Below are 16,045 nucleotides of genomic sequence, written 5' to 3' on the forward strand. Positions count from 1 at the left end.
CCCTGGTGGAAATTGCCACTGGATTTCTCAATCTTTCCTGCCAGACAGAACCTACCGTATTTTGGGTTTGTAGATTCAGGACTGATGCACTTGCCTCGCTCAAGCAAAATGGAACAAGAGAGCAGGGCTTTTTGTCCAGATTTGTTATGATGAACCTACCTCAAAGCGGGTCAAAGACCTCAAAACTCTAGACTCCAAACCGGTGTGTCTGCATTAGGTTTTGGTCGTCCCATTTTGTTCTAGTTACGAACTGTGGTTACTACACATTTTAAGCATGCTTTGAAAGAGTATGTAGCACAACCCATGTGCCATGGTGTTTCATGAAGTACAGACAAGAGATCTCTGGGCTGAGAGGCTTACTATCTACAGGTGAAACTCGAAAAATTAGAATACCGTGGAAAGGTTCATTTCTTTCAGTAATTCAGCTTAAAAGGTGGAACTAATATATGAGATAGACTCATGACATGCAAAGCGAGATATGTCAAGCCTTTGCTTGTTATAATTGTGATGATTATGGCGTACAGCTGATGAGAACCCCAAATTAACAATTTCAACTTTGGGGTTTTCATCAGCTGTACGCCATAATCATCACAATTATAACAAGCAAAGGCTTGACATATCTCGCTTTGCATGTCACGAGTCTATCTCATATATTAAACTCCAGTAGCTAATGAAAACAATTGCTTACATAAATGGACTTTTCCACAATATTCTAATTTTTTGAGTTACAGGTAGGTAGCCGTGTTGGTCTGCCATAGTCAAAACAAAATAAAAAAGAATAATTCCTTCCAGTAGCACCTTAGAGACCAACTAAGTTTGTTCTTGGTATGAACTTTCGTGTGCATGCACACTTGGTATCTGAAAAAGTGTGCATGCAAATGAAAGCTCATACCAAGAACAAACTTAGTTGGTCTCTAAGGTGCTACTGGAAGGATTTTGTTTTTTGTTTTGACTAATTTTTCAAGTTTCACCTGTATGTAGCAGTACCCATGTGCCATGTGTTTCATGAAGTACAGACAAGAGAATAGATCTCTGGGCCGAGACGCTTACTATCTATATTTCACCATAGGAGAATCAAGGGAAGAACAGAACAGAGGCAGGGATAAGTGGAGCAAGAAAGAATTCTTTTAGTTACATGTGTTTAGGATGAGCCTCCCCCATACCCGGTTATTGCCATCACTCCTTTTCTGCTGTAGCACCCCTTATGTGAGAAGGATCAGGGAAGGATGCAGACAGCTGCAGAGGGAAGCCACATGTCAGGATCAAAACCACCGTTTCTTCAATTTAAAAAAAATATGTTTACTATTTTATACTTTCATTCGTGGCAGTTTGCTTATTTAAGAGAACTTACAATGTTTGTCAAGCTATATTAGTATGCCAACTGTTGTTGTTGTTCAGTCGTTCAGTCGTGTCCGACTCTTCGTGACCCCATGGACCAGAGTACGCCATGGGGTACTCTGACCCCATGGACCAGAGTAACTTCTAGTATGCCAACTAGAAGTTAATTATACACAAATTGTGCCTGGGCTACCACCAACTGTTCTCTGAATAGCCAGTTAATAACGTAATTAGCATGGTCAGTACTTGATGCATTTCATCGTTTACCTTGTAAATTCACACCTGCTGTACCTCTGACATCATAGATGATGCCCGCTAATTTGTGGTCCTTCAAACTTTTGGCCGGTGGCCCTGCCCACTTGTCAAAATTGGCCTGCAAGGGTGGGGGAAGGATAAGGATCTGTTCAGATCTGTTCAGATCTGTTTTTTCACTCCTGATTTACACTCTCACCCCACCTCCATGTGTAACTCAGGAAAATGCTTCTGATGAAGTGGGACTGTAATCTGTGAACCCTTAGGCCATAAAATATTGGTAGTCATAGGTACCTACTATAATTAGAGGCAAAGGAGCACATTTCAACAAGAAATGCAGGTGAGCTAAAACGAAAGCATGCTGTATGACTTCCTAACTCACCAAGACTCCCAATGTGATAGGACCATGAAAGCAAGAGGCTCCCCTGAACAAACACAAAAAGGCACTCTGAATTCAGCTGAGATCACATAAAAGGACCCAGGGAAGGGATATGAATTGAGGGAATTCATTACTAACTTGTCCTTGCAAAGGTGGGAGGCAGGTCACTTACAAAATTGATTTAACTGACTAAAAAAGAAAGACCCAGTTAACAGAATTTTTACTGCAGAAAGGAGCTATATGAAAAGTGTTCCATTTTCAAACCAAAAGACATAGACACTTTAGCCAGGTAAAACAGTGTCATTAAAAATGAGGTTTTGATGGATGGTTGGGTGGTAGACAAAGAGATAATGCATTATCTTCAATTAAGTGAAGAAGTGGCTCCAATAGAAATGGATTACATCCATTAGGAGAGCATCAGTGTGGCCCAGAATGTTAGCTTTTATATCTATCTAGGTTCATCAAAGAAAGCCTCAGCCACTGAGCATTCTTGTGTTTAACCTCAGTTTTCGCTCTGTAAAATGGAAATATCACCAATGTGAATTACAAAATTACTGACAAAATGAAGACGTTGTACGGCAAAGCCTCCTGCTTACTAAAATTGTTTTACTGCTTTCAAAAGTGTTGACATCCCTCTGGAACTGAACTTTTACAGAAAATGAAGCAAAACTGGAATCTTAACTGGCTTTGGAGCTGAAGAATGAGGAAACATGATATATTGTCATTATTGTGTTGTATTTCATTTTGTGATTCTACCTTTGTTTTTAATGCTAGAGTAAAAATGGAACGCCCTCCCACCAGATGTCAAAGAGAACAACTACTACTAGACTTCTAAAAGACATCTGAAGGCAGCCCCGTTTAGGGAAGCTTTTAATGTTTGATGGATTACTGTATTTTAATATTTTGTTGGAAGCCGCCCAGAGTGGCTGGGGAAACCCAGCCAGATGGGCGGGGTATAAATAATTGTTGTTGTTGTTGTTTAGCTACTCTCATGACAGGAAGGGGTGCATTTAAGAATTAAAATAATAAGGTCCAACATTTGGGGCTTCTGTTTCTTGCACAGCGGTCCCCTTGCACTTTAGTAAATAACCTTTTTCATTGAGAAGAAGAGTTTGGATTTGATATCCCGCTTTTCACTACCCTAAGGAGTCTCAAAGCGGCTAACATTGTCCTTTCCCTTCCTCCCCCACAACAAACACTCTGTGAGGTGAGTGGGGCTGAGAGACTTCAAAGAAGTATGACTAGCCCACGGTCACCCAGCAGCTGCATGTGGAGGAGTGGAGACGCGAACCCGGTTCACCAGATTACGAGTATACCACTCTTAACCACTACACCACACTGGCTCTCTAGGGGTGGTTTTCGAACTGTCATGGAAAGGAAAAATGTCAAAACCCCCTCTAGGCATGTCCAAGTCTTTTGGTATGCATAAAACAGCTCTCTGGATCCCAACTTTAGGTAGATCATGCTAACATCTCAAGTTCCAGACTTCAAGTTTCAAAACATCACTCACCAACAACTCCAGGATTAACTCTGAAGTTATTGCTAAGGGGAAATCTGAATGTTAAACATTTGCCAGCCAGTTTTTATTGATGTGTTACTGATGTTTTTACTGACATGTCACTCATGTGTTGTTGTTTTTTTTACTGTTGTTGCACTATTTTTATGTTGTGTAAGGTTGTACACAGCCTTGCTGTATTTCCTATGGAAGTGTGGTGTGAAAATATTTAAATAATACCCTGCACACCCCTGTAACACAAGAAGCCTGAATAAAATCTCACTTTGCCAAGTAGAAGTGCTGAATGACATGAGTTCTGGCTGTCTTCTGCAAATGAGGGAGAGGCAGTACAAACTTAACAGAACACACACAACTTTCTATAAAGGACCCTAGTAGATCAGGATGTGTTACATGTAAGGCCCTCCAACTTTTGAATTGGAAACATTTTAATGTGTGTGTGTGTGTGTGCGCGCGCGCGCAAGGAGGTCCTGGATAGAAGCACAAGCCTAGAACTTACCATTTTGGCAGTGTCTTTTCTCGGCAACTGCAATGTCAGGTTTCAGGCATAATACCCCACCACCCAACCGTCTGAACCAATATGGTGCATATAGATTTTAGAGAAAGTTATTTATTTTACACATTTAAATATAAAAGTGAAATGTGATGGACATACCTAAGAGAGAGAATGTTAACATGTAAAAAAAATACTGTCCAATTCTACATCTCAAAACAGAATCTTACAATGAGATTCAAAGAGGAGTACCAGAACTTCTGCAAAAATGTCGCAGATATACTTTTAAAAAGTATAAAATATTTTAAAATGGCAGCTCTCTCCCTGCTCAACGTACCCATGTCTGTAAACTGTGGAAAATTATTCATAGCACGGAAGAAAAGTTCCATTTAAATCCTTTCAAGGATAATGTCCAGTGGCACTACACAGTAGTTTCATGTTTCCATAACCCAGTCCTGATATTGCCAGTGCTGTCAGCAGTCAGCAATGTCGCATCCTGGGCACTGCTTTTTAGTGGCCCATTCTGGACAGCCAAATTTAAGCCATAGGACTTCTGCTGCCCTTCCAGCTCGGCCACTATGGGCTTCCTGGTTACATCCTTTTTGAAGTTTGTTGGCACTGTCTTTTCGGTATTCCTATGTCCTTTTTGAAGAGTGCTGCCAGCATCGCCACTGCTGTCTTGCTGAGACTGGTTATACTGCCGCTCCCTGTAGGCCAAATAAGCTCTTCGGCTCCTTGAATGTCCTTCGCTGATACTTTGACGAGGTTTGGGCATGCCATTTTGGATGCTTCCTTCCACACTGGTGGGGACATCGTAAGCATACTCCCGCAAGACTGTTAGCCTGCTGGCGCGATGCCCTTTACTCCTGTTTTTGTGATGGCGACCTGGGTGCCCATTTGTCCGCAAAGGTACCTCTAAAGGGGCCACGTGCATTTTGATCTCATTGTCTACTGAGTGCTCAGTAAGGCTGTTATCGAGTGGAGGGCCTGTGTTCAGTGCCAAGGGGCCTGCAGGACACTGAGCTGCTGCAGCCTGTATATTGGTCAGCTTACAGCCCGGAGAAGAATTTTTTAAGCTTGGCACACTTTTATTAGTGCATGACGACTCTGCACTGCTATTGGTGCACTTGGCAGGTTCCCCGTTTGCCCCGCTCGCGCTGGAAGAGGGCTGAATGTTAACTTGTACCGAGTATGTGCTCCTTCCAAGGCAGCAGGTTGTGATCCAAGCATGTCGGACATCTTCCCGATTGATGCAATGATGTGTTATTAGGAAACCACTAAGACTTAAACACACAACTCCAAAAAAGCAGCTAAATACCAAATCCAAGGGGTAATATAAAGAAACAGCAAAAGCCCCGACAATCCACAGGGCCACGTACAGAAATAGAGTGAGGCTCACGCCCAGAAGCTGAGCATGGAAACTGTGCTCATTCTCCAAAGCCGAAGTGGAAACTAGCGACACAGACATTGAATCCTGGTGGTTGAGGTCGCTATGTTCATTGGTAGCTAAACGCTGCTGCTCCTCAGCTGGCTCTTTAAGTTCAAATTTACGCTCAGGGTGCCTCTTCAGTTGTATGAATATGCTGAGAAAATACATGCAGTTGACGAAAATAATGAAACTGGAAGGTCCATAAAATGCTCCCAAGCTTGGTTCCCATGCCATCCAACAACTGCAATAAGACAAAAAAAGCAAAATGTGAAAAAGGCATCTGTTTTCATGTTACTCTTAATAATAATTTCACTTCAATATATCCACCCAAATACTTATCAAGGAGGCAAGACTCACTATGCTGCATGAGGCCGGCTTCCATAATTCCTTATATTTGCAGCAGCTGTTATCCCACAGACTATCACAGGGATGCCACCACCAATTAGGTAGAACCTAAAAAACAAAGCAGATGGCAGTTAGCAGTTACAACAATTAAAGGCACACTCCAATTCTGTAGTACGATTGGAAAGCTAGCCCCAGTTCTTAGGCTGGGATAGCACATGGAAGGCAGTACCCCCCCCCAAAAAAAAGAAGTTTAAATGCTGGTGGTTGTTCAGTAGAAAGCTGAAAGGCAGGGACTTCAAGGTAGCCGTTTCTGAAATGCTACCAGAGCCACGTGCAGGACCAGCTAGACAGATGCATCGGTGTAGTCTCAAGGCATGGCCGGGAGAGGATGGGGTTGGGAGAAGGGGTTTGGCTTTCTTAGACCAGGGCTAGGGAACCTCAGACTTGCTGGTTAATAGCAGGCCTCCTTTTCTCCACCCTCACTGCTCTCTGACTATGCTTTGCACCTTCCTTAGGGGTTTTTTCTGGCTGGCTGGCATGTATCAAACTCTGATAATGCATCTCGCTTGCCTAGATTCAGGATAGAGGGATGTGCAAGTGTATGTAAAGGTAACCTTTTCATTTTACTGCTCTGGCCCCGCACACCAGAGGCTTGAAGCCCCCCGAGGGTTTCCTATTGGGGAATTTTGCCTTCTGATGCGAGAACGTTCTCCACCCAATGTCAGGTACTGGCCCACTCTGACTAGCAGTGGTTCTCCAGGATGTCAGGTGACAGTCTTCCCCATCACCTGCTTCCTGACCTGCCCAGAAAGCATGTGGTCTGCTACTGAGCTAAGGTGTCTGCCCCAGCTCCTTCAAAAGCAGGGCTATACAAGGAATATTCCAAATGAATTTCACTTCTTGTGCTCTCTTAGGCATGCAAGAGAAAAAAAAAATTGTATGACAAATTAACATGAGGCTGTAAAGTTCCACTCAGTTTGGGGGGGAAACTGATCAGTTTCTGCCACCTTGTGGACACAAAGCCAGATTATACTAGTTTAATGGACAATGGTTGAAACATCTGTATGAAATATTAAACACACATTTTGAACCCTTGGCAGAAGGGATTTTGAATGAGAAAAGAAAGTAAGGCCCTTTGTAGCACCCTTCAAAGCCCCTTCAGCTGCAAACAGACTCCAAAGTCTTCTACTGAAGCCATTGGTTTTGAAGCCAATTGGGTGATCTCCCCAATTAAAGCTGGAAGAAAGTGAATACGCTCCCCCCCCCAAAAAAACCTAATTTCTGGTGAAGTGCACACCAAGAGTTTATCCAGTTTGCAACCTGTTTTATCATATGATGGAAGTTGGCTTGAATATAGTTTTATCCGTTCTGCTTAATTTCATGGCTTTATTTTAACTGCTCCTTTTACTTTCCTATTTCTGTAGTGTTTCACTTATTGATTGTTATTTATTTATTTACTGTACGCTATCCTGGAACTGAAATCTTCTGAAATAAATAAAAATAATCTTCATTAGCTTGTAAATCATAAACACTGAAAGGAGTAAGTCAACCTAAAATATTTACATATGCTTTCTGATCTCATCTTAACCACCACTAGAACAACAAGCTACTCTCCCCTGTTATACCCCAAACTTGGCACCCATGGAGATGCTCTAAGCATGCTGGTCATTTTTATGTTCCTCAGTCTTTCACTAATATTCACCTAGAACTTGCTGAGTTCCATTCAAAGTAGAGAAATCCCAAGAACGACACACTAATTTAAGCAGAAGCTGAACAATAATATTTCTTACCTAAGCATTGGCCTAGGAGGTGGGGGCGGTTCATCAGGATCTTGACACCTCTTTGCCTTCCTAGTGACTTGCTTATAGATGTTTCTAGAAGTGACTCCTGTCCACAGTAACGTGGCAAGTGTAGAATAGTGCAGAATTATCCCAACCTGAAAAATATACAATAAGACAATTAACGCATTCGCTTAAGAGAGATACAGCCTATTTGTATGTTTAAAACACACAGGCACTCAAGCACTTCTTCCACAACCTACTTACCAACTTAAGCCAATACCTACTTGCTTAATTATGGCAAGTTAATTTTTAACTCTTGGTTGGACAACTTGTTTTGTAATGATTGTTTATTGCCCTTATAACTGCTAGTAAGAAAGAGAACCACAACTACACACCCCATTCATTAAGAAAACAGGCTGTTCAAAACATAACATATAATTCCCAGGAAACATACAAATTGGCTGAAAGGCTGCAGTTTCTGAGAGGCCACCTACTCATTTAACTTTAATGAACCATTAGATGGGTTTGCTTCAAACTATGTCTTGCCTTGCCGAAGTTGGTACTTGCATTAATTTATATTGGTATGCATGGGAAAGTGCATTTGCAATGTTGTGTTTGTATATCAGCACTAAAGTACAAATTGCTTCATGTGGAGTTTCTGAAGCCACTTACCTGGAATGCTAATGGGCATGGTTCCTGACTGGATTAAATTCTAGATCAGTGCTTTGCAATCACGTGCTTTTTGTAGTGATTATAACTTTATTATCACTGGGATGGTGTCTTGAGGGGCCCTCAATAATCTCAGAAACGGCAAATGAAAAACACTGAAAGCAGCTTTCCCTGCAATGTATATATTCTTGTGTTTTCTTGACTGGGTGTGCATTCTTGAACACATTCCCAAATCCTCTGTAGGGATCAGCAATTATTTGGGGATAAATTTATATGGGAAAAGTTCTCCGAGGGGAGAAAAATGTAAAAACAACTGGTCTAGATATCAGCATTCCTCAATAAATTATACTTTGAAACAAAATCCAGAATAGTACATTTGTGATTTTGTTTCTGCAATAGGCAACTGTCAAATTTTAATTTTTCTCCATGGAAAAGAGCCCAGCAACTCTTGACAAAATCATTGCCCCCACCCCTGAGCTCTTTATTACTATTTCTTTTCTTAGTTTTCTCAACACACAGTTTAACTTACTGCTTGGCAGATGCTAGCATTCTTGCTCTGGGTAATGCCTCCAACAAACATCACACATGTCAGGAAAATATGAAAGCTGAGGTTAACTAACATGTGCCAACTTTTAAGGCTGATCCTGATGACACTGTTAAACAACAGAAGCAAAGCAATTCTTCATACAAATGCTCAAACGTTCAATTATACAAGCATATTATTTTTAACCAGAATCATGCAAGTTGCATCAACCTGAATCTATGTGGGCCTTTATTATGAAAACTGAATTCAGCAATGCCAAATCACAGAATGCCCTCCCTAGGAAATGCATCTGGAAGAAGGAAACCTATCTGGATATAGCGTTAACAGCTAAATCAGTATTTAAATACTTTGCACAGCCACCATGTCTATTCAGCCTTATCAACCAATGTGAACAGTGCTCCCTAAATGCAGCTAACAGCTGCACTTTCATGAAGCTTGCTTGTCGTTACTACTCTCTTACTGAGATCTGTCTAAATTTTCCAAGAAACCCCAAGGCTTATTTAAGTACACTGGGCTAATTTATTAGAATTGTAGTATAGATCAGAAAATTTACCATTCCGGTGTTAATCTATGTTCTATAATTTGCCTGCTATTTGGTAAGCTATTTGGTTTTAGTTCTGTTGAGCCATGTGAAAAAGCTGTCCCACTAATTTTTACATCATCTAGCGGCGGCCCAGAATGCAGTAGGATTTCCTGTGAGGAAATTGTTTCAAGTAACAGATTACTCATTTTGTTTTGGTTGGGGGGGGGATTTGAACCCCTTAAAGAAAACAACGCCTTTAAGTGTAGATTGTAACAGGCAATACATGTAAATGCAAAAAGGGTGGTGCCCCATAGATTACCAAAGCTATGTTTGAAATGTTACTTTGTTACAGCCCTGCAAGTTGAAATATATAACACAGATTGAGAATGAATCTGGACCAGATTCTACTATTATTGGTATGAACTCATGAAAAAGTGGTTGATAGGCGTGCCATTCCATTATCCAGCTACCTGATACTTTGAATCAAACTAACCGACGTGACATCACCAACTAATTTAACATAGAGTCTATATTTCTGGTGCTGGACTGCTGTGTACATATAGCAAACCGAGACTAATTACTTACGTTTTGTCTAGATAGGGACAGTATGAATTCAAAAATCTTGATACCTGTGATGGTATATGTAGCTAACTTTGATCATCAGGAGGCACATCAAGAGTATCACAGCTGAGGCATAGATAACTGGATGTAAGAGGTCAACTGCCTGGGCATACCCTGTCAAATCCTGAAAGACAAGGACAATGCAAATGATTAATACCTATGTCTATATCTTTATTTGGTGTGAGGATTGTTATAATCAGACTGCCCCTATCAGCCCCATGAAACCGTTAAAAGAACAGCAGAACATCTGGGCACAGTCAGAACCGAGCTCTTCCCACTTGAGCTCCTTTGGGAGTTCTCAGTTCTAGTCCTTGATCAGGAGTCTTTAAAGAGAAGACTGGATCATAGTGCAGATAAAAAGGGGAAATTATTAAGGCTGCATGAGTCGCTCAGCACCATATAACGGCCAAATTTATGAAGTAATGCTAACAACTGAGGGATAGCTGACACTCTCCTAAAATTAACCAGGTTAACACTCTTGTCAAATTTTATTCATATGAATGAATCTTTGTCAGAGAAGGCAACATAATATTTATTTTTGCTCCTCCAGGTGGCAGAGTTATATTTTACTTGAAACTGATTCCCTCTTTAAATATAAACTGAACATTAGGAAATGTTTCTTTCTTTCTTTTTCTTCTTCTTTTTGCAAGCAGGCTGTTCCTTTATATAGAAGGATTAGATGTAATTGCAAGAATCAAAGAGTAAGAATGTTCAGTTGTGGGATTATATTGATTTAACTTTTTTTAAAAAAAAATACCTGTCAATACCACCAGTTCAAAAATAGATTTCTTTTATCTTTTCTTAAGTGAGGGCTTCAAAGAGAAAACTATTATACACAAACTATGAGACCCACTGATAATGAGTATCCAAAGACAAAATAGAAGATATACTCCATAATCACAATCTTAATAAAGAACTTGGATACTTATACAGTAAACTTATTGTTTCCTTTTCCTTATTTGTTTTTTAAATATTTTAGTTTTTCAGTTTAAAATTTACAATCAATTATCCAACAGCCAACATAAAAAGAAGATTCCAAAGAATCTCCTGAACTTCCTTCCTCCCCTTTGTGGGTTATTTTGTTAACCATTTCCTCCTGCATCTTTTATAATAATCCAAATCTTTTACATCTTCATTATATCCAAAATTCAACATTAAACTACAAGTGTTATTCCAATCCTATTAATGATTTTAGCTGTTTACAATGTTTTTAAGAAAAATGATGTATTTCCCCCATTCCTTATTAAAATTTTGGTCTTACTGATTTCTGATTGTTCCAGTCATTCTTCGTTATCTGTTGTTAGAATAGTTGTGTCAGTGTCCAAACTGTGTCCAAATTCTATTCTTAATTATCATGAAGCTTGTTAAGGTACATTAAGACTGAGGGCAGCCTTGCAAATAGTTTGTTGTGAGCTAGTGGCCGTCAAATATTTTAGGGACTCACTTGTCCACACATTCCCACGTCAGTGAATTGTAGCACAGATTGCCCCACAGAAGAAAAAGATAACCCTTCTTCCAATTTGCAAAGGCTGGGCTGTGTTTTGTCCATGATCACCTCAATATTTCTGCCATGTTTATGAAACTAATGTTTTCTAAGTTGCCTTGGGATAGGGTTACCAGACGTCCCCGTTTCCCGGGGACAGTCCCCAGATTTAAGGATAAGTTCCTGGACAAATTCCATGCCCGAAATGTCCCCGGATTTCATCTAATGTCCCCGGGAAATGCAGCAGTGGCAGTCTCAGCAGCCCAGAGCAGTTGGCTCTGGCTGGCTTCAGGAGCTGTTTGGAAGTCCCCATATGATGGTGGTGGAGGGGCTCTAAGATGCAGCTTCCGGGCTGCCTCCACCTTCCCTGACCCCAGCAATTAAGCTGTGAGGGGAGGCTTCATGCTCCCTATCAGAGCACCCTCCCAACTCCTAATTGCGTGCAAGCAGGAGTGGGGCGGGGATCTCTCAGCTGTGAAGGGAGGCTTCACGCTGCCTATCAGAGCTTGCGTGCAAGCAGGAGGGGTCAGGGATCTCTCAGTTAGGCAATGGGAAGCCTCCCTTCCCAGCTGAGGGATCCCTGCCCCCTCCTGCTTGCACACAAGTAGGGATGGGATTGGGGCTGCTCTGATGGGAAGGGAGGCATTGCGCTGCCTGAGCCTCGCCGCCACCGCTCTCGGCCCTCCTTCTCTGCCTTCCATGCCTGACCCACCGTGCACTGCTTCTGCACCACCACTACCGAAGAACCAGCAACTCAGGGGCTGCCCAGGCTCATGGAGAACGGAGATAGAAGCCTCAGAGGAAGGGAAAACATGGCGGTTGAGGTCAAGGCGGCGGCCGCCCTTCTGCCACCGCCATCGCTGCAGCATCCATGTCCCGAACATGTAGTATTTATCATTTATCATCTATCTATCTATCTATCTATCTATCTTGTCCCCAGATTCATTGAAAAAAATCTGGTAACCTTACCTTAGAAAGGCATGGTCTCCAAAGGAGGCATAGAACTTCTTTAAATAAATGAAAACTTCACCTTTGATAGAAAAATATATTAACGACATAAATTTGGATAAAATGAACGGCTCACATACCATCAGTACTGCATAGTTACTGAGTGAGTAGCACTGTATAGTAGTGACATTTTCATCTGAAGAAAGAATGTGACATCCATCAGATTTCCATCCTCCTTGCCCATTAAGCAAATCAAAGTCCCACTGCACTGCAACAGCATCGGCTCCATGTGCAATGCGCCGCAATGTCACATTAATAGGAGTGTGTTGATGGGGCAGACTCAAGCCATCTTGTTTGGTTATAAAGAAAGAAAATGGGGTTTTATATTATTACACGCAAACGAAAGCACTGACATTTTACAAGTAAAGACAAAGACAGAGGCGAAATTTCTTGGAACAGATAATTTGCTAGAAACACACCTAATTTGGTGAGGATAACCGGTGTGACCACCGTAAGGCGTTTTCTATCCACAGCTAAAGTTGTTGAATTCCCTGTTGTTGGGAAAAGTTTCCCATTGCGAAATGCAATAAGTTGAAGCTTGTAGACAGTGTCATCTGCTGGCCTGATCTCTCTTTTGTGCTTGTGTGAAAAAAGGGCAGGTGGAAGTTGTATTGAGGCCTCCACAATTGTGTTCTGCAAAACAGACATGTGGTGTTAATACTGAAACAAAAGACAATGCTTCCTGTTTTAAGATGTTGTTCCCTCCCTCCCTCCATCAGCACTGAGTTCCTTTTCTTAACGTGTGCTCCGGGGTGTGCCTGTCAAAACATCATTCCTTTTGTGAGGAATTGCTTCCATGATGTTAGTTTGCTGTGACCTAAGTAATGTCTGAATCCTCCTGAATACATGGAAGGGTTAACCAAATTCAAATAAATTATCCACATGTTCTACTAAATTAGGGGAAGCAATTGTAGATGTGAAAAATAAATTGAGAATAGTAGTTGCCAGTTATAGCTCCCCTCACTTCCAGCTCAAAAGGAATGGTAAAGAATAAAGGAAGAGAATTCCATAGACAGTGTGGAAGAAAATCCTTGTATCTCAAAATACACTTTTTACATAATCTCAAAGCAGGGCTGGGGAAAACTCCTATCTGAAACCATGGAGCGTTACTGCTGTTCACTGAAGAGACAATACTGAGCTATATGGACACCTTCATCTATACAAAATAATGTCTTTAGGGTTAGCTTAGCAAGCATCAAATAAAAACTCTGTATACTCAACAGAATCAAGTGATCAAACTATTCCTGAGCTGTACATTTCAGTCTGCAAAAGGGATCGGGGAGCCTTCCTCAAAGAAAATTAGCCAACAGAGGGGAGTGGGTTTGGCCTAGGCCTCTCCCCCAAATAGTGTACTTTTGTGTGTGAGCATGAAGTAGAATATTTTAAACAAAGCTTTCCTGCTGAATATATAAATTGCCTCAAACACACATTCTCTCTCTCTCTCTCTCTCTCTCTCTCTCTCACACACACACACACACACACACTTAATCTAACCTTAAGTGCCAGGCTTGACAATGTATTTGAGACATTGCACTTAAAGCCCAGTTGCTTATCAAGGCTTCCATCCAGATCTCTTCGTCCGTATTCAGGAAGTCCTGTGCGGTCTGCTGCCGCCACTTTCTGGAACACGGTGCAGGTCATTCCAGTGAAGCTAGTTCCTTTTATTACATAAGCTTCCACGGCAATGTTTGGAGAATACTGTAGAAAACAAACATACAAATGCTCTACTACAGAAGCAAGAACTGGCCTCCAGATAGTTATAGACAGACAATTGATAAGGTAGGTGGACACATACACACAGAGAGACATATCTGAAACCTGTTATATATTGGTAATTTAAACCAGTTGAAGCACATAATTTCCTTTCAATATTCCAAATATTCTGACCCTACTTAGTTGAATAGCTTCCACTAAAAATGGTTTGTTTTTTTAAAAAAACCTACTACAGTCATACCTCGTGTTGCGTACCCCCCGTGTTGCATACGTTTGAGTTACGGACCTCCGCGACCTGGAAGTCCTCCACGGAGCGTGTGCGGGTGTGCAGAAGCGTTCTGCGCACTTCGCGCATGTGCAGAAGTGCAAAAACCCGTGAACTTCCCGGTTTTTATGTTTTGTTTTGTTCGTTCGCGTTACGTATGCCCGGGTTACGTAGCGCAACCCGGAACGGATCGTGTACGTAACCTGGGGTACCACTGTATTTAAATAAAGAGTGCTTATCAATGAATAAAAAGAGTCATTTCCTACCGTTGAATAAACCTGAGCTCCATTAGCTAGCCGGTATGTAGCAATCTTCTGCAAGCACTGTACAATTCGGGTACAAGCTTTAGCTTCCCTCTGTGCCATCCACAGAATGCGTTCATCAGCTAGCATTATGTTACTTGCAATATCAACCATCACATCACCAAGCTAACAGAGGAAAGAGATCAGAAAGGTTGACATATATGTTTGTGTACCATTTTTCATAGTTTTTAAAAATACAGATCTTATTCTCCCTGTCCTGCAGCACTTTATTACATTTTTATTCCACCATTTCCATGTACTGAAGGAGCTCAGTACACAGTTCTTCCCTCACCCACTTTTTATTGACCACAAACACACTAATTTAGAAACTATTCTTAAGCAACAAACATGCCTATTTAAATTTATTTTTTCAAATCGTAACTAGCAGAGGACTAAACCCTTTTGAGTTTGCAACTTAACTCTGTAATATCCATCATTCTTTTTGAGGCATATTATAGAGCAGGGGTCCCCAAACTAAGGCCTGGTGGCCGGATGTGGCCCAATCACCTTCTAAATCCGGCTCACGGACGGTCCGGGAATCGGTGTGTTTTTACACCAGTAGAATGTGTCCTTTTATTTAAAATGCATCTCTGGGTTATTTGTGGGGCATAGGAATTCGTTCATATTTTTTTTCAAAAATACAGTCCGGCCCCCCCAAAGGTCTGAGGGACAGTGGACCAGCTCCCTGCTGAAAAAGTTTGCTGACCCCTGTTATAGAGAGATGGGGACACACACACACACACACACACACACACACCTATTTCCATGCTACATCATTTCCTATTTTTCATGAATGTGTTTTAGAATTTTTTCTTCTTTGATCATGGACATTTTCATAGTACTCTTGCTTTCCCCAGTCAAACATATATATTTAAGTTCCCATGTGCAGAGTTAGTTCTTCAATTGCAGTTCACTAGCTCACATTAAAGAAGAGTCTGCTGCCCACATGTATGTCTTTCTACTAATAGTAGTTGGTCTTTATAATTTGATCTAAGAAAGCAAATTCTACAGTGCTCCTAGTACAACGATGCATAAAACGTGCCTGCCTGGCCTCATAATAAAGACACGAAAGAAATTTGTGTTTTTAGAAGTAGAACTAAGAATTTAAGACAGTCTGATGTATATGCTTATTTTGTTTTAGTTTTTCTATTAAATAAACAAAAACTGAGAAAAGAAAAGTTAAAAAGCAATTTCCTTCTTATATTGCTGTTAAAACGAACCTTAAAATGCATGGCCAGAGCCTAATGAAATTTGAAAACCTAAGCTGGGGTGAGCAGGATACTAAGGCATCAAGTGCTGGGGTTTCAATGATCCATACAGCTTCTTGATACCCTTATCATGGGCTAATGGGTAAATCATCAAAAATAAGACTCGAACATTTTGGCTC

The 16,045-nt window shown here is 41.1% G+C and overlaps 1 protein-coding gene across 1 annotated transcript in view; it reads right to left on the minus strand.

The window, feature by feature from the left end:
* Window positions 1-4,294: 4,294 nt before the first annotated feature.
* The window catches only part of ADGRA3 (adhesion G protein-coupled receptor A3), a 38,962-nt gene continuing 27,211 nt past the window's right edge, over window positions 4,295-16,045 (minus strand). Inside the window, exons 11-19 of the mRNA XM_033159522.1 lie at window positions 14,623-14,784; window positions 13,873-14,076; window positions 12,798-13,011; window positions 12,459-12,667; window positions 9,896-10,011; window positions 8,729-8,852; window positions 7,540-7,685; window positions 5,762-5,857; window positions 4,295-5,645 (exon numbers count right to left, since the gene is read on the minus strand). Of these exons, the coding sequence (XP_033015413.1) occupies window positions 4,397-5,645; window positions 5,762-5,857; window positions 7,540-7,685; window positions 8,729-8,852; window positions 9,896-10,011; window positions 12,459-12,667; window positions 12,798-13,011; window positions 13,873-14,076; window positions 14,623-14,784 (2,520 nt within the window). The 3' untranslated portion in view covers window positions 4,295-4,396. The remainder of the gene's footprint in view (window positions 5,646-5,761; window positions 5,858-7,539; window positions 7,686-8,728; window positions 8,853-9,895; window positions 10,012-12,458; window positions 12,668-12,797; window positions 13,012-13,872; window positions 14,077-14,622; window positions 14,785-16,045) is intronic.

This window comes from Lacerta agilis, chromosome 9, assembly GCF_009819535.1.
Source record: "Lacerta agilis isolate rLacAgi1 chromosome 9, rLacAgi1.pri, whole genome shotgun sequence".
Taxonomy (NCBI): domain Eukaryota; kingdom Metazoa; phylum Chordata; class Lepidosauria; order Squamata; family Lacertidae; genus Lacerta; species Lacerta agilis.